Source organism: Garra rufa, chromosome 2 (genome assembly GCF_049309525.1).
Source record: "Garra rufa chromosome 2, GarRuf1.0, whole genome shotgun sequence".
NCBI lineage: Eukaryota > Metazoa > Chordata > Actinopteri > Cypriniformes > Cyprinidae > Garra > Garra rufa.
The window spans coordinates 39,683,352-39,702,598 of NC_133362.1; the positions used below are offsets into that span (position 1 = coordinate 39,683,352).

The 19,247-nt window shown below is 34.9% G+C and overlaps 1 protein-coding gene across 3 annotated transcripts in view; it reads left to right on the plus strand.

The window, feature by feature from the left end:
- Nucleotides 1–939: 939 nt before the first annotated feature.
- ubr2 (ubiquitin protein ligase E3 component n-recognin 2) overlaps nucleotides 940–19,247 on the plus strand; it is a 60,614-nt gene continuing 42,306 nt past the window's right edge. For all 3 annotated transcript variants that reach the window (XM_073834239.1, XM_073834238.1, XM_073834240.1), the window contains exons 1-5: nucleotides 940–1,049; nucleotides 4,223–4,482; nucleotides 8,413–8,491; nucleotides 11,283–11,393; nucleotides 11,639–11,769. In XM_073834239.1, coding sequence (XP_073690340.1) covers nucleotides 966–1,049; nucleotides 4,223–4,482; nucleotides 8,413–8,491; nucleotides 11,283–11,393; nucleotides 11,639–11,769 — 665 coding nt within the window. In that variant the 5' untranslated portion in view covers nucleotides 940–965. The remainder of the gene's footprint in view (nucleotides 1,050–4,222; nucleotides 4,483–8,412; nucleotides 8,492–11,282; nucleotides 11,394–11,638; nucleotides 11,770–19,247) is intronic.

A 19,247-nucleotide genomic window follows, 5' to 3' on the forward strand; every position in this document is an offset into this window, starting at 1 on the left:
ATTATCTTTTGGGAGAAGCCTGTGTCATTTCCGGTCAAAAAACAAAAAAACAAAAAACTTGCTGATTGAATAAAAGTAACTTAAAGTCAGAATTTGCCAGGGGTATGAATAATTTCGGGCTTGACTGTATAATGTTACAAAATATTCACATTAAAAATAGCTATTCTTTTAAACTTTTTAATTAATCAATAAACGGTTCAGAAAAAATATTAATCAGCAGAAACACTCAATACTGGTAATCAGAAATGTTTCTGCATTTCTGGAGGATCATGTGACACTGAAGACTGGAGTAATGATGCTGAAAATTCAGCGTTGCATCACAGAAATAAAGTATGTCAAAATATATAAAAATAGAAAACAGTTATTTTAAAATGTAATACTATTTCACTGTTTGACTGTAGCTTTGACAAAATAATCAACCTTGGGGAGCATTTTTGTGAAACATAAAAGTAGTCTTTACATGCCAGTCATTTGTAGTATGATAGCTTTGTGTGAGGAGCAGATAGATTATTATGTATCTCATTTGTTCAGATTAAAAAATGTGATGTCATGCAAAGTTTGTCATGATTAATAGATCACTATGAATTGTTGTGGAATGCTAAATAGCTGCATTAACGCTTCTTCAAACATACACCTCCCTTCAACAGCCTTTACCTATATGACAGTTTATTAAAATACTGCCTATGTAGGGCACTTATTAGAGAAGTAACAACATGCAGGTTTGGGAGGGACAGACAGTGTGTCATTACTAGGTGAGCAATTCCTTTAAATCCACATGCTCTAGTCTAGTAAAACACTTCTGAGAGGGAGTGGCTACTATTGTGGCATGTCACCAGGGCAACAACAGGGACACATTTCCATTAGTCAGCTGAAAAGTTTTCCAGCTCCTTGACGGAAGTAGGACGAGCGGCTGATTTCCGCTTCCCTCACTGCTGCTTCTGCTGCTGCTGCTCGCTGAAGTAAAGATGGCGGCGGCCGAGACCGATCGTGATGCACCGTCCGCTCTGTGTAGCGAATTCCTCAATTTCTCCGCAAAGGACGCCGCTGCGGTAAGCGACAGTCTCATAAATACTGTGTAAAATTGCTCTCCTGATGAACTAGATGTATTTGTTTGTGGTGATCGATGCGTTCGCGATGAATTTTCAGTTTTTTTTTTCTGGCTCCTCGTCTCGGGTTGTTTTGCTCAGTGTCGACCTGCTAACACGCTAACAGCTAGCCTATGAGATTTTCACACCTCAAGCTCCAAAACACACACTTGACACTCTGTTTGCACGAATATGTATGTAATACAGCTGTATGTTAAACATAATTTCATTTTGGGTTTAACTTGTGGCTTTGCTAATAAAGATAAATTGGCGTTTAAAGAGATCTGTCAAGAGTTGGATATAAACAACATTGGCTGCTTTGTTCATCTTTACGTCATTTCATTTGTGGTGTAGTTAACATTTGTTCACAAACAGTGTTGCAATTGATTTAGGCAAGCAAAGAATAAAGCAGAGCTTGGGAAATTGTGTAGTTTTTCTGCATTCCTACATCAGTATAAGCTTCTGGTTTATTTCCTTGTATAGCAGGTGTAAGTGATTGTTGTGGTTTACAAACTAAACATTAATTTTATAGCATGTTTTTCATTTTGTCTGTTGGCTAACCCACTATATTTGCATGCCACATCTATCTCAAAAATATAAGTAGGTTTGTTTTTACAAAGTAGCTCTGATGGTGGTTATATTAAACCACATGCAAGACCTCATTTTGCTGTGGTTCATATGGTCTTTCAGAACGAAAGACAGCATTGCACATTATCCTTGGTATATGTATATCAGACATCATGCGCATGAGAACCAGGTCACTTCACCTTAGATTTGTGCTGATAAAACTACAATCTGATTTTCAATCTCAAATCTGAAAACCATTGTCTGAAAACAAATGGCTGGATTGTTTGGCTATACTCAAGCACTAAATCCAGGTTAGTAGGTCGATGTAGACAGTCACAAAGACTGCCAAGTTCCGCTTACCTTGTATACGTAATCCCTATGTTTCGTTATAGCATGTGATTGTGGCACATACATCCTGTTGGACATCAGTTAGGTTGTTACAGTGTTTCCTTTGGGGAAAAAATGCTGTCAGAATTACACACTGTAGTTACAAAACCTAGTGAACTTTCTATGACTACTCTAAGGTTGCATCAACTAAAATGACTAATTTGGATCACTCTATAAGGAAAAAGCCAATTAAAAATTGCAGTCTGTCTGCAGTATTGCAGGAATGTTTTGTCTGAGTGCATTCATGGATTGCATTTGTTGATGCTGTCGTAAACTTAAACGTTTTTTTTTTTTAATGATGTGAAATTAGAGGCCATATTTTTCTTTGTCATGACCATGATGGTTACACGTTGCCTAGTGTCTGTTATTAAATAATTAGAACAAACTGTTCTTTTAAAACAAAATAAGTCTATTATGCACACCAAGGCTTCGTTTGCTCCAAAATTTTATAAAAACAGTAACATTGTAAAATATTATTCCAATGTAAAAGTTTCAAAGCCATTAATCTTGTCTTTAGTTTCACATGATTCTTCAAAAATTGTTTTAATATGCTGATTTATTACTGTTATTATCAATAATGGAAACAGTTGTGCTGCTTAATATTTTTTTGGAAACCTGTGATACTTTTTTCCGGATTCTTGATGAATAAATGCTGTTCTTTCTAACCTTTTATTTAAAATGTAAATCTTTTCTAATAATATAAGTCTTTGCTATCACTTTTTATCAATTTAAAACATCCTTGGTGAATAAAAGTATTAATTTACTTAAAAAAAAGAAAAGAAATGTAGTTTAGTATATAGTTTTTCTGAATTTCCTACATTATTATAAGCTGTATTTCTGGTTTCTTTTCATTGTATAGCAGGTGTAAAAGATTGCTGTGGTTTACAGACTAAACATTAATTTTATAGTCCATTTGCATGTTTTTTATTTAGTCTTATATTGATCTGTTTGTAATTTTTGCAAATGAAAAAGAAAAATAATCAGATGAGATTAATCTGATTTCCATTTAATTCCCTGCTGCTCAAAAGTTTGGGATCAGTAACATTTTCATGTTTTTTTGAAAATAATGTGAAATAATGCTGTTCTATATTAATGTATTTTAAAATATAATTTATTCCTGTGATGCAAATCTGAAGTTTTATCAGCCATTTCTTCAGTTTTCAGTGTCACGTGATTGTTAAAAAAATCATTCTAATATGCTGATTTATTACTGTTATTATCAATGTTGGAAACAGTTGTGCTGCTTAATATTTTTTTTGAAACCTGTGATTCTTTTTCTCAGGATTCTTGATGAATAAAAGGTTCAAAATGTAAATCTTTACTAACAATATAAGCCTTTGCTATCATTTTTTTTCAATAAAAGTATTAATTTCTTTCAAAAAAGAGAATAAAAATGTACCGACCACAAACTTTTAGATGGTAGTTTATTAAAAACGATTTCTATTTTAAGTAAACGCTGTTCTTTTCAACATTTTATTTGTTAAAGAATCATGGGGAAAAAAAATCACAGGTTTAAACAAAATAAAACTGAAATATTGCATTAATAATTAATAATACATTAATAAAAAAAATCAACATATTAGAATGATTTCTGAAGGATCATGTGACTAAAATTCAGCTTTGTATCACAGGAATAAATTACATTTTAAAATACATTCACATAGAAAACAGTTATTTTAAATTGAAATATTTCACAATATTTTTTTCTGTATTTTTGATCAAATAAAACAAAAAGCGGCAGTGTATAAATACAGTTAAAAATGAGTGCCCAGCACTATTTTTTTTTTTTTTTTTTATGTTTAGCTTCAAGAAAATACTAAATATGAAAATTTTGGTCACACCTCTAGAATGATCTTTGTGTCATTGTTCAGCTTTGCACTTTCAAGAAAATGAACGTATGTGAGAAATGTTTTTGGAAAATATACAGCAGTGCAATCAAAGACTGACCACCTGACCACTAGTGTTCTTTTTCAAGCCTGACCTTTGTCCACCTGACCTATTTACTTTGCCAGTTAAATTTTTAGCTTGTTTTTTGGGGATCTCTGTGTCTGCTTTTGCTCTGTAGCACTAATTAACCGAATACATTTTTTCACAATTATGTAATTAACAAAGTAAAAGGTCGCTTGTCTAAAATTTTGATAGTTTTTGTTTGTGTGTCTAATATTTTTTCCATCTGCCCATAGAAATGGCTCCTGGCAAGCAACCTGCCCAAAGAGGTGTATCAGCACTTGGCCTGCTACGTCCCCAAGATCTACTGCCTGGGCCCCAACCTGAACCCTCAGAATGAGGACCTGCTGGCTCAGCTGCTGCTTCAGAGCCCGCTGGAGTGGTACCTGTGCGGGGAAGAGCCGTCTGTGGGATTGGCCAAGCTGGAACAGAACAACCAGCCCTCACAGCTCTGTGGCCATGTGTTTAAAGTGGGAGAGCCAACGTATTCCTGCAGGTAAAGTCTCAGTACTTTATCTCTTTCTGATCCACCCAAACAAGGGTGTTAATTCTCATTCAGACTGTAGTCGCAATGATTCTCAAAACCGTTGATGTCAGAAGGCACTAAAAGCAAACAATCATGGCTCTGTTTTAAAACTAATTCAGAATAATTGAGAGGTAAATCGGCATATTAGAATGATTATTTTAAATTTTAATAATGTGTCAAATGTCAAATAAATGAAGTTTTGGTTAACATACAAAATGTAAAAAAATTGTTAAGTTAATATAAAACATATTTGAACATTAATAAATAGGTATTTAATTATTCCTGGTGAAGTTGTTGTAGCCGTCTGACCTGGGATACTGTAGGTCACTGTGTTCCCACAGACATGCAAGTCTTGGCTGAATTAGGTCAGGTCGCTGTTAGGTTAAGTCCTTTAGGCAAGATCACTGTAAGCGGCTAAGAGGCCGGAGGTGACTGGAGTACTGTACTGCTCTGTTTCTTGGAGAACCAAACGGGAGGGCTCACACACATCCCGAATGCTTTATCGTACTGGTATTACCAGATTAGAATCTGATCTGGCTGATGTGAATGGTGTGTGAAATATATCTTGCATCCTAAGGATTTGTGCAGGTGTTTATTTACAATCCTGTCATGTAATGTGGTATTGGCTCTGATCCAAACCCTAGGTTTTTTTTTTTTTTTTTTTAAGGGAGGGGAGAGTTGTATTTGCTCTAAAATGGCTTTATTTATTTATATTAATAAGATCGTTAAGTCCCATTCACTAAATGTGTACACTACCAGTCAAAAGTTTTTGAACAGTAAATATTTTAATGTTTTTTTTTTTAAAGCAGTCTCTTCTGCTCACCAAACCTGCACTTATTTTATCCAAAGAACAGCAAAAACAGTAAAATTCAGAAATATGTTTATTCTGTAAATATTAACTGTTTTCTATTTTAATATATATTTTAATATGTAATTTATTCTTGTTATTTCAAAGCTGAATTTTTAGCATCATTCCTACTATCACATGATCTTTCAGAAAGCATTCTAATATTCTGATTTGCTGCTCAAAAAAAAGTAGTAGTTTTTTTTCCCCAGGTTTCATTGAAGAATAGAAAGTAAAAAAAAATGCATTTATCTGAAAATCTTTTGTAACATTATAAATTACTTCATGACTTTTGATCATTGCTAAATAAAATATTAATTTTGAAAATTTAATTCACAAACTATATATATACGGTTGCAATCAAAATTATTCAACCCCTCAGAGACTGCAGTACTTTACAAATAAAAGCTTGTCTGAAGTTTCAGGACTTTATAAAAATTGCATCTACAACAGTGTACTAGCATATTAAAAGTGACAATGTCAATATATAATGTAATGTGTTTGAGTTCTAGGATTTTTGTAATAACACAGCTGTCATAATTATTCAACCCCTATTCAACATTGCTGTTTTAAGTCATTTATTTTTGTGGTAGGGAACAAAATTGTCCTAAAACACAATTAAGCCTTTAGAAACTATTAAAAAAACTGAATCAGCTTGAGATGTTACACATCTATACATTTATCCCATGCATGTGCTAAAGTTGAGTAGTAAATATGGTAAAGTCAACAGAGCTTTCACAAAAGCTATAGAGAATAAATAGTTTTATTGTATTAGAAAGTCTAAGGCTACATGAAGATTTCTAAGACACTAAAAGCCTTATTCCTTAGTTTAAAGTGTGTTGTACCAGAAAACCTTTGAGGGCGTTGAACCAAAAATGCACAATTTCATAAAATGTTTGATCAGACCAACTGAGAAAAACCTGCAATGTACAGCCAAAGACTTGAAGAATTTAATATTTTTTGTTTTCTTTTCTGTTTTTCACCAAACGAACACACATCAGTGTTTCCCCTAGGTTTCCCGCTTTGGGGGGGGTATGCGTTAGTTACTTTTTTCTAGTACTTTAGCCTACTTTGTGTAATAACGAAAACATTTATTTCAGTGAAAAAATAAGTCCAAATCTCTGTATTTTAACATTTTGAACAATAGGGTTCTGCAATCTTTTGCTTTTTTTTTTTTTTTTTTTTTTTTTAGAAATTCTTGTGTGTTTTAATTTTTCTGATAATCAAATGAAAGCATAAACATTTATTTATTTTTAATTGAATGAAAAATTAACCCTTTTAATTTTTGGCAAACAAACAGAGGTTTACTGTTAAAATCAATACATGGAAGAAAAATTATATTCAGTTTAAAACGTTTAAATAATATTGTAGTATTTTTTTCTACAATTAAGTGGTTATTCTTGTTGTAATATTTATTTTTCATCGTATATTTATTGTTTTATGTAAATTATTTAAATAGGAATATATAAACACCTACATTATACTGTACAAAAGTAATACAATACTGATATAGTTCTGTTACATGTTAAACCGTACTTTTATTTGGACAAGTTGCCGTGAAGTTTCTGTGTACAGTATGGTATGATGCTAGTTTTCTCAAATGAAACGGTAAAAGTGACAGCTTTGGAGATTGAGTTTATCTGTTCATGTGAGATGCAAATGCCAAAAATTACGTGTGCTTCAGTATGCGTATAGAAAAAAAAACACGTCTTCGCCATTCATACATACAGAGGCAAACGAAACATGCAGGATTCATATTAAAATGGTCTTTTTGCATCTCAGTTTTCACAGACACTAGTCCATATCGCGATTTGAATAAAGTGACAGAACAACTTTTGGTTTATTAATCCAAAAATCGACGAATTCCGTGGCATTCCGCGCTATAGTAAATTCCGTTTTTTATGAATGGAGTCCGTGAACCCGTCTGTGTTTTCGGGGAGGAGACATTGTAAACGCGCAACCGCGAGACAGAAATGAAATGCTTTTGTGTAAATAAGATACATAACATAAGGCTATTTAGTTTGTTTAATAAAAGAACAATGTATAGACATGTTCTATAGGAAAGATAACCTTAAATGACTTAAACTGTGATCTGGCGCTATATCCAAAATAAAATGAACTTGACGTTCAAGGGGGGCGGGGGGTGCCGTTGGGGTGGCGCGGTGCCCCCCTAAGATAATGGTAGGGGAAACACTGCACATAATTTTTTTTTTTACCAAAACCTTTAAACATTTTTTTTAAAGCTTTTTAATTGTCATGCTGAGATTTTCGTGAATGTTTTCACAAATAAATCATATATAAATGGAGAATTCTATTCTATTTATGTTTTAGTTAATGCATTAGAAAGTTAATGGTCAAACCTATCTTTATAAAATTGGTTGCAAATGACATGTTTCCCATCAGGTTTTATTAGTAACTCAAACCCTTTTATATAAATCTCTCTACTTAACTGTCGATCATGGGTTGTGGCCAATATTAGCCCTTAGAGCAGGGGTGTCCTGGAAGTCCGGTGTCTTGCAGAGGTTAAGCTCCAACTTGCCTCAAACCTCCTGCTTGGAAGTTTCTAGTATGCCTAGTAAGAGCTTGATCAGCTGGTTCAGGTGTGTCTTATAGGGGTTGGAGCTAAACTCTGCAGGACAGCAGCCCAACAGGACCGAGTTCGGGCCCCTGCCTTAGAGTGTGCACAGATGTGCACTTTGAATTGGATACGGTAAACCGTCCGGGTACCTTTGGGATACTTGTTTCAATACAATACAATTTGGGACAGACTAATTCTAATTTCAAATACAATTTAGGACTGATGGTACGTGAATTGGGACACTGCAACACAGTTATTATGTTTTATATAAAGCATGCCATGCTGCATTAGAGTTGAGCCAAAATGAAAGTTAATCAAAAAGGCAGCGTATTTTAGCTGGGGTTTGGAGCAACGCTTATTTGTGAGTGTCTCAATGCAGCTTACAAAATGGTTTATTTGTATGCAGGTCACTCAGTTTTTCACAGCTGCAATTCTTCTCTGTAAGTAATTTCCATTTTATATATTATTTCCTTCTCAGGGAGTGTGCGGCTGATCCGACCTGCGTGCTGTGTATGCAGTGCTTCTTAGGCAGCGTCCACAAAGAGCATCGCTACAGGGTAAGTGAAAACAAAGACATACTTTACCGACTATGCTTTAACATTCATAAACATCTCGCTCGGGTATGTTTTAGCATGTTGGTGAGACAGCTGCAGAGAAAGTGTCAAATGCCAAGTGTATAGGCCTGTCTGCTGCAGGTCAGTCTCATTTAGAGCAGTAGAAGCTGTCTGCACTAATGCCACGTGGACCCTGACAAAAAAAATCCTGTTTACATTTGTCTAACCAAATTAAGTCTGAGAAGTCATTATGGCTCAACCAAAATGACAGTTCATACTTTTTTAGCATTTAAAACTGAGGACTGTGACTCATGGTGCAGATCCTTGTAAAGCTTACAGGACAGATGGAGCTGTTGCATTTGTGAAGATCAAACAGCCAGTCTAAAAAAAATGAGCAGCCTGCTCTTTAATTTAAGTGCTTTTGCAGGTTTACCTCTGGCTCAGATCAAACAGGTTTTGTAGAGTATCATTTGATGCATAATGGCTCATATACAGTGCTTTGCAAAAGTATTCACACCCCTTCATTTTTTTCACGTTTTGTTGCAGCATTGTTAAACTGCTTTAAATTAGTTTTTTCCCCAAATCAGTTTACACTCCATACACCATAATAATGACAAAGCAAAAACCAGATTAGCAAATTTTACAAATGTATTAAAAATAAACCATTGAAATAAGTACATTGCATAAGTATTCATACCCTTAACTCAGTACATAGTTGAAGCACCTTTACAGCTAATACAAAAATTATCTTTTTTTGAGGAAAACTTTTCAGGATTTCTCTCTTTATAATGGATATGGATGGTGCCCCCAAGTTTGAACTTCCGAAATGCAGTTTAAATGCAGCTTCAAAAGGCTCTAAACGATCCCAGCCGAGGAGGAAGGGATTTATCTAGCGAAACGATCGGTTATTTTCTAAACAAATTGACAATTTATATACTTTTTAACCTCAAATGCTCGTTTTGTCTCATCTCTGCGCAGCGCATGCGAAGTCTGTGTGATTCGGGTAAATACAGTTAGGGTACGTCTAAAAACTCCCATCTCGTTTTCTCCCCTAACTTCAAAATCAGATCGCTGCGAAAGTGCCGACATAGTGTTTACAAAGTGAACATACAAAGAAACTCACACTCCCTTTACAAAAAAAGGTAAAAACAGCATTATAGGACGATTTTGACATTGAAGACATAAACGAGATGGGAGTTTTAAGACATACCCTAACTGTATTGACCCGGATTCTGCTGACTACACATTCACTGCGCAGAGACGAGACAAGACAAAGCATTTGAGGTTAAAAAGTATATAAATTGTCAATTTGTTTCGAGAATAACCGATCGTTTCGCTAGATAATACCCTTCCTCCTCAGCTGGGATTGTTTAGAGCCTTTTGAAGCTGCATTTAAACTGCATTTCGGAAGTTAAAACTTCGGGGCGCCATCCATATCCATTATTAAGAGAGAAATCCTGAAATGTTTTCCTCAAAAAAACACAATCTCTTTACGACTGAGGAAAGAAAGACATGAACATCTTGGATGACAAGGGGGTGAGTACATTATCTGTACATTGTTGTTATGAAAGTGAACTAATCCTTTAACATGATTTTTCTAAAAATTATGTATGGATAATCAAGTAATTTGCTTCAGTCCAGTAAGTGTCCATATATTACTAACAATATCAAAAATATTCTTACATTTACTTTAAAAAAAATATATATATATTATTTAGAGTCTTTTGAAATTGTGTGTAAAATACTATAATATAGAGCCTTATGAAATCTGTTTTATTTTTCCCAAATTCCGTTTTATTGTTTTTCCAACTTCATTTTTTTTTGGTTTGAATTTTTTTTTTTTTATCTGTTTAAATTTTTCTAGACTCTGTTTTAATGGTTAAATTAAATTGTATTAATCAAAATGCGTGTCTAATTAATAATTAGAGCAATTCTTTTAAAAAAACGTTTAACGAAAATACATTTTTTTTAGGCCCTATGAAATGCATTCTTTTCCCTTCAAATTCATTGTTATATTTCACAATTAGTTTTCTAGATTACATTGAATTTTAATAATCAAAATCATCTCTAAATTATTATTATTATTATTTTTTTTTTTAAAGTATTACTACTATCATTACATTAAGTAACACATTTCTGTCACAGTTTCTTGAAGGTAAACCAAAATTTTTGGCAGGTTGCTGTGAAGACCTTTTGAGTTTCTGTTTGTAAATTATATAGTTTTTGTCACAGTAAACAGTAAAATGCTAAAATTGTTTGTGTTCATGTACTGAAAACAGCAAGCATCATGCATGCTTCAGTAAGTGTGTAGTAAACGGAACTGCGCATCTGCATGATTAATTCACAGAGACATGCAGAACATGCTGGATTCATATTTCAAAATGTACTTTGGAGACACTAGTCCATATCGTGTTTTCATTTAAGTGTACCTTCGTTTGATTTGTTCATCCAAAATTTGGCAAATTCTGTAACATTCCAGTGAATTAAATTTTATGACAAGTCTCTGTGATTCCTTACAGGTTTTCCATATCACAGAAATCATAGGGCCCTAGTAATAATAGGCATTAAAGGGTTAAGTATATAATGTCTCTCAAACTTTTGGCTCTCTTTATTAGCATGTTCAAGAAAGTGCGCTTGATTTACGGAACACTAGAGCAGTGTGTCTCCTTACTCACGACTTGATGACAGTAACAGGTCTATTATTTCTCAGATACAGATGTAGGAGACTTGAGATCAACTGAGCCGTCATGTGCTGCTGTCTTTGTGAGTAAGTGGCTCTTTGTTCTCTCTGTAGATGACCACCTCAGGTGGAGGAGGCTTCTGCGACTGCGGCGACACAGAGGCCTGGAAGAAGGGTCCTTACTGTCAGAAACACGAGCCCAATATCAGTGACTCATCCCAGAAGGTGAGACACCCCTTCTTTTGTGACACAGCATCAGCAAGAGTAATAGGAATTTAATGATTCTGATTTAAATGTAACTGACTCCCAATCCTTCTTGGCAGTACCGCACAAATACTTCAGCATGATGTAATATTCATAAGAACAACATTACATCTTATTAACTAAATCTTGGATTTTCTAGGATTATTAGAACTGTATATGGGTTGAATTTGGAAACAAACCCTTGTGTTCCCTGTTTTGTTTGGCAGGATCCGTTGGCTAATCTGTCTGATGAGATGATTGCTCGTACATATAATGTTTTCTCCATCATCCTCAAATATGCTGTGGACATGCTCACCTGGGACAAAGAGGACGAGCTACCTGAAGGCCTCGAGCCACCGTAAGACACATTAGCACACATACCATGGCTTGTCTCTTAACCAAAAAAGGGTCACATTAGGGATGGGCGATATGGCCTAAAATCCATATTGCGATATACATTGCAGCCACTTGCGATAACGATATATATTGCGATATATAAATTATAATAGAACCATTTCAGAATAGGTTACATAGACCCTTAGGAAAGCCAATTTTTTTTTTTTTTATAAGAAATAAAGAAACGTTGCATGTCGTTTTGAGAACATTTATTGTGCAAAAGCAAAACTGTAATTAAACAACACAATGTTGCAGATAAATAAACTAAATGTAGTGGTAGAACAGATTAGTTGTGTTACCTCTCTTAGCCGGAACTTTTGCCCCACACACTCTACAGAGTATATTTTGCTGCTGCTCGTCGGACGGCTTAAAGCCAAACCACGTTCAAATAACAGATGTTGCACCCAGGGCCGCTGCTGGCCAAATGGGTGCCCTAAGCAGAAATTTACTTTTGTGCCCCCTCCCTGGAATATTACAGAAGTAAAAATAAAATAATAAAAAAAAACACCTACTCTAGGGGCCAAAATAGAACTTTATTCAAATAAAAGTAAATAGTAAATACATAAATAAATTGTATCATTTATAAATTACAATTGTAGCTCTACTGCAAAAAATACAAACTAAAATTACACTTTAAACAAAACAATTAAAAATGTGAAATCTTAATAAAATAAACAATAATAAACTGAAATAAAATCAACACTGTCATCTGCTGGAGCTTTCCAAAGTTCAAAATTTACAAAGGCACACTTCTGCTTTTTCTTGAGGCAAAGTCGTAAATGAGCTCTTCATATGATAAAGCCTTTGTTATTTGACAATAAAGCAGACGAGGGTTATGATGTCCACATATTTCAGTTGAGGAAATGATAGGAAAGATTATATGGATATTTTAATTAAATGTTTAGTCAATATTAAACAAGGAATTCGATCATCATGTAAGTGTAACAACTGTATTTAACAGGCCTTTGGTGCCCTTTTCAGGCATTTCTATTAAAATTATAATGTAAACTGTTAATTTTGTATTAGATTATGTATTTTAACACTGTTATTTAATGACACTATATGGTCATTATTAATCAATAATCATAATTGCCATAATTGTTTTAATATAATACATTTTAAGTAATTTTGTTTACTTAGATCTGCCTGTATTAATATTAAGAAAGATGCGTTTAGGCGTGAAATTATTACCGACATTAAAACACATTATTAATGTCGACAGAATAATATAAAGTTTCACAGGATTATGAACGCACCTGAAAGTGATGCACGGGCTTCATCTTGGGCTTTTTTTTTCTTTCGTTTCTCGGCGCCGGACTGTTGATGTCTCTTTCCAGGACCAGGCACATTGTTCATCAATTATTATCATCATTTTTGGCCAAATAGGCAGCCGTAAACAGAGGTGAGGGCGCGTGGCGGCGCAGATGCTGCGCGTCACCACGTGTGCTTACAAGCCTGCGTTCACCGTAAAATGCAATATATACATTTATATTTTTATATTTTTGTTTATTTGTGTATGTATATTATTAATATTAATGTATTATTATAATATATAAAAACGATTTTTTTTTGAGCAACTGGGATGGTGCTCCCCGGGAGTTGGTGCCCTACGCAGACTGCGTACTCTGCGTATAGGGAGCGGCTGTACTGCACCAGTCTTTTTCACGAGCTCCTCTGTTTCGCTGACGCTTTCAGCCATGTTTATTCAAGATGATGCGTTGCAGCCGGCTGCAGCTCGTTGCTCTAAATTTCGCGTGTAGTAGATTGCGTCATCAAACATGCATTATCGCGATAGTGCAATAGAATTAGAATCTCTATCGTAGGCCAATTTTGTATCGTTTATATCGCATATCGTTTATATCGCCCATTACTAGGTCACATATTAGCTGTTCATGTGACTCTTTTTTTTATTTTATTTTTTTTAGTTAATATAAAACTGATATCTCTGAATTGAAACAATGAAATTATGCACTTCTGTTGGGATTTTAAGTAGATTTTATTAATGTGTACATTTCTATATTTTGTCTTATGCTGAATTTTATCCAAAAGTTTGGGAACCCCTTGCAGAATCTGTGAACATGTAAATATATTTTAACTAAATAAGAGAGATCATACAGAATGCATGTTATTTTTTTATTTAGTACTGTCTTGAGTAAGATAATTTACATAAGATGTTTACATATAGTCCACAAGACAAAAACTAATTTTGGGAACCCTTGGTTCTTACAGGAACACTCCACTTTTTTTGGAAATAGGCTCATTCTCCAACTACCGTTTTGAAATCCATTCAGCCGTTCTCCTGTTCTGGAGATATCACTTTTAGCATAGCTTAGCATAGATCATTGAATCCTATTAGACCAATAGCATCGCGTTCAAAAATGACCAATGAGTTTCGGTATTTGTCCTATTTAAAACTTGACTCTTCTGCAGTTATATCTTGTACTAAGACCGGCGGAAAATGTAAAGATGCGATTTTCTAGGCAGATAAGATTAGGAACTACACTACCATTCCGGTGTAACAGTCAAGGAAGTTTTCTGCCGTAACATGGAGGAAGCAGGCGCAGTAAAACTCAACTTATTAACTCGGGGGGAGTTGGAGAATGAGCCCATTTCCAAAAAAAGTGGAGTGTTCCTTTAATACTGTGTGTGGTTACCTGGATGATCTCCGACTGTTTTTTTTTTTTTTTTGTAATGGTTGTTCATGAGTCCCTTGTTTGTTCTAAATGGTTAAACTGAGCACTGATTTTCAGAAAAGTCCTGCAGATTCTTCAGTTTTCCATCATCTTTTGCATATTTGAACTCTTTACAGCAGTGACGGTATGATTTCAAGATCCATCTTTTCACACTGAGAACAATTGAGGGACTCATATGCAACATATGCAACTATTAAAGAAGATTTACACAAGGTGTAAACTTTTAAACAGGTTGAAGATTTCTTTTAAATATAATCTTTTTCCATTTAGCAACAGAAGGTACTTGTTTTGCAAAAGACAAATTAAGTACAGTTTACCTTGATCTTCAAATTCAAACATCCCTTCTCTTAATGCATCATTGAATGTTTTTCAATAGTTGTGTTTGAGTCTCTCAGTTGCCCTCAGTGTGAAAAGATGGATCTCAAAAGCATACAGTCACTGCTGGAAAAGGTTGAAATATGCAAAAGATGCTGGAAAACTGAAGAATCTGGAATTTTTTTTTCTGAATAACAGAGCTCAATTGAATTGTTTAGAACAAACAAGGGACTTATGAACAACCATCACAAAACAACAAAAAAAAAGTTGTAGATCATCTAGGTAACCCCACACGGTATTAAGAAACCAAAACCCGGTTCCGGTTATGGCGGCGCTAGCATAAGACGTGGTGCAGGGAGCTCCCGAACAATTTCATCTAAATAACACGTCCTAAAGACCTTTAGTGTAACCTAAGTACTTTATTTATAACAGTTAAGTTGTTGCACTTCGAATTTTACGACAAGTATGCCGAATCCAAAGAAAACGGACAACAAGAAGGAAGATACTCACGAAACGAGACAGCCATTATCCGACCCGCCACCGTGGTTCCATGCAGAAATGGAAAAAGGATTTCTCAGAATCCAGGAGTTAATCGACGGACGCCTAAATAAATTCGCAGAATCCGTGGAGAAAATGAGTAACGAACTACAATCAATAAATCTGAGAATGATCGAAGTAGAAACAAAGCAGATGGAGATGGAAGAAGCGGTAACGGGCCTTCACAAAGATGTCGCGGATGTTAAGTCGGCTGTTGACGACGAAATTAAACAGCTGAAAGATAAAATTGATGAACTCGAAAATCAATCTCGTCGTCAGAATCTACGTCTTGTCGGTTTCCCAGAGGGAGTGGAAGGTAGAAATGCCGTGGATTTTTTGAAGGAATGGTTACCTAAGATTCTGGGGCAGGAGGATGAGATCTACGAAATCGAAAGAGCTCACCGCACTTTGCAACGACGACCAGCCGAAAATGGCGAACCACGGGCTATTCTGGTCCGATTCCTTCGGTACGGAGACACACTTAAGATCCTCAATGCGGCCAGAGAGAAAGGCAAGCTCACCTATGGTAACTCTAACATTATGATTTTTCGTGATATGTCATCGACCCTGTTCAGAAAGCGACAAGAATTCAGCGCACTCAAAAGACAGCTACGCAATAACGACGTGTCTTATGCGATGCTTCATCCTGCGACGCTGAGGATTCAGCTACCGGAGGGACAACGATCTTTCAACTCCAAAGCATCGGCAGAGACCTACCTTCGACAACATCATCCACATCTGATTGTCGGATAAGACACTAAATTATATGAACGAATTCCGGATCATTCAACTTTACCAACCACCCAAAAATATGTAAGAAAAACTGTACCATATAGCAACCGGGTGAGAGGTTTTTTCTCTAGGATGAAGATTTAGGAACTTCATTTTGTCAAGAGTGATCTTTATATTTAAAATCTGGTAGGAGAAAAATGTGATTATATTTTTGTTTAAGTGTTTACTAAAACTTGTGTATTTCGGGTTTGTCACTGTTCGAAGTGAATAATACGTTTGCTTTAAAGTACATAACTTAAGTATTTGTTGGGATAGACAGAACTGGTAAGGGAGCTAGTTAGTTTGGACAAGGAAGAGGAAGTCTAGGTCGACTGTATGATGCGGTGCATAATCAGTCATGGGGGTTTAAAGTTACACACTTCGTTTGGGGAAGTGGTGGGAGTTGTAGGGGGGGTTGGACAGAACACATATTTGATTCATTTAATTTTTGGGCTATTTAAGTTTCTTAAGCTGCTCTATAAGAAATATAACAATTAATATATAGTTAATGTCAAGTACACTAAAATACAAATATGTGACTTGGAATGTTAATGGTTTAAATAAAAGACTTAAAAGGAAAAAAGTAATACTATATCTCAGAAAGCATAATATTGCAATTGCCCTTCTACAAGAAACACACTTGACAGATTCTGAACATCTAAATCTTAAAAAGCAGTGGTCTGGACAGGTTTTTTTTTCTTCCTTCACATCACAATCCAGAGGGGTGGTTATACTTATTGATAAAAACATACCCTTTCAAATGGAATCAGTGGATAAAGATAAAACAGGTAGATATATTATTTTAAGAGGATCGATTGCGATGCAGAGAATAACCTTAGTAAATGTATATCGTCCTGAAATGGAGGGCGCTGAATTTATTCATAATATATTCTTCAATCTTGCATGCCCTATGACAGAGCTAATAATCGGAGGAGACTTTAATGTAGTCCTGGACCCAGTATTAGACAGGTCGTCCACTAAATTGTTACCCTTAAGTCAAGTTGCTAGAGCCCTAAAATACGAACTCTCAAGTTTTAATCTAATAGATATATGGAGATTTAAGAACAAAACTAAAAAAGAATATTCCTTCTACTCGCATAGGCATAATAATTACTCCAGAATTGACTATTTTTTTGTTCCAAAAGTGAAGGATTATTTGATTGAATTGTGCGAATACTTACCAAGAATACTGTCAGATCATGCTCCGTTACTTATTTTAGTGCAACATTCTCCGGAAAAGCCTAATAAGCTTTGGCGATTTAATGGCCATTTATTAAACGACTCTGAAGCGTTGAGCTTCATAAATAATAATATAGACAGTTTTATTAGTACAAATAGAAATTCTGCTTCTTCGGGTATGATCTGGGAGGCTATGAAGGCATTCTTACGGGGCCAAATCATTAATTTTTCTTCCGGTAAGAAAAAACAATATCAAAAACAGTTACAATTACTTGAAAAAGAAATTTCAATAATGGAAAGAGAACATTTTAAGACTAAGGATGCTCAGCTGTTTCAACAATTACAGTCCAAAAAATTGGAATACGATATTTTGTCATCTAAAGAAGCAGAAAATGCACTTCTCAGATCACGACAGAAGTATTACGAACATGGGGATAAGATTGGGAAAGTGCTAGCATGGCAAATAAGAAAAGAAGAAATTAGTAAATCTATACCTACATTATGTTCATCCGAAAATAAAAATATTAAACACCCCAAATTAATTAACCAAGAATTCTTAAATTTTTATAAATTACTTTATAAGTCTCAGGGAGTAGAGGATGCGGAGATTCAAAGATTTTTAAGTAAATTGGATATTCCAGTTTTAAGTGATAATGACCGAGAAGAACTTGAAAAAGAAATTTCGAAAAAAGAGATTCAATTTGCAGTTGCTGTACTAGCCGGGGGTAAAACACCTGGTTTGGACGGGTTTTCGATGGACTTTTATAAAACTTTTTTTTCTAAATTAGCAGAACCGTTGCTTTCGATGTATAAGGAGGCAATTCATAAAAAAGAATTACCAGAGACTTTAAACCAGGCTTTAATCACAGTTCTTCTGAAACCTGGCAAAGACCCTAATCTATGTACCTCCTATCGACCAATCTCACTACTTAATTCTGATTATAAAATTCTTACCAAAATGATTGCGTTACGTTTAGAGCGGGTTTTGCCTAGTTTAATTCATATGGATCAAACTGGATTTATTAAAAATAGATCCTCTTTTGATAATATACGGAGGTTAATGAATATTATTTATTCAGCAAAACAAACAGATTCTCCGGTGATTGCTCTTTCTTTAGATGCAGAGAAAGCCTTCGACCGAGTCGAATGGCCTTATCTGATTGCGGTTTAAAAAAAAATGAATTTCGGTCCAAATTTTATTGAAATGATTCGAATGTTGTATAGAAGTCCATCGGCAGCCGTCCGTACTAATTCTGATGTATCTTCCCACTTTTATTTATCAAGGGGAACCAGACAGGGGTGTCCTCTCTCCCCGCTACTTTTCGCGCTAGCGGTGGAACCCCTGGCCATAGCAATACGGGCACACGAATCAATCTTTGGGCTGGAGATAGGAGGTTGTGTACACAAAATATCATTGTACGCGGATGATGTGATACTGTATCTAACCAAACCTGATTCATCTCTATCTAATTTAGCTCAATTGTTGGAAAACTTTAGGGACATATCTGGTTATAAAATTAATATGAATAAAAGTGTTATGATGCCATTGAATTTGGCTGCGGAGAAAATACCCTTAAATAACATTCCTTTTTTATGGAATACTGAAAAGATTGTTTATTTAGGACTAAATATTCCCTCGAAGTTGGAAGAAGTATATTTTTTGAATTATTCCCCATTACTTAAAAAAGTAGCGAGAGATCTGGAAAGATGGAATTCATTACCATTATCACTAATTGGCAGGGTAAATTGCATAAAAATGAACATTCTTCCTAAATTTCTATATCTATTTCAGACCCTTCCCATTTCTGTCCCACAAAAGTTTTTTAGTAATCTCAACAGTTCAATCAGAAATTTTATTTGGAATAAAAAAACTCCAAGGGTTAAACTTAAGACATTACAGATGACATCCAAAAAAGGTGGATTACAACTTCCAGATTTTTTGTTT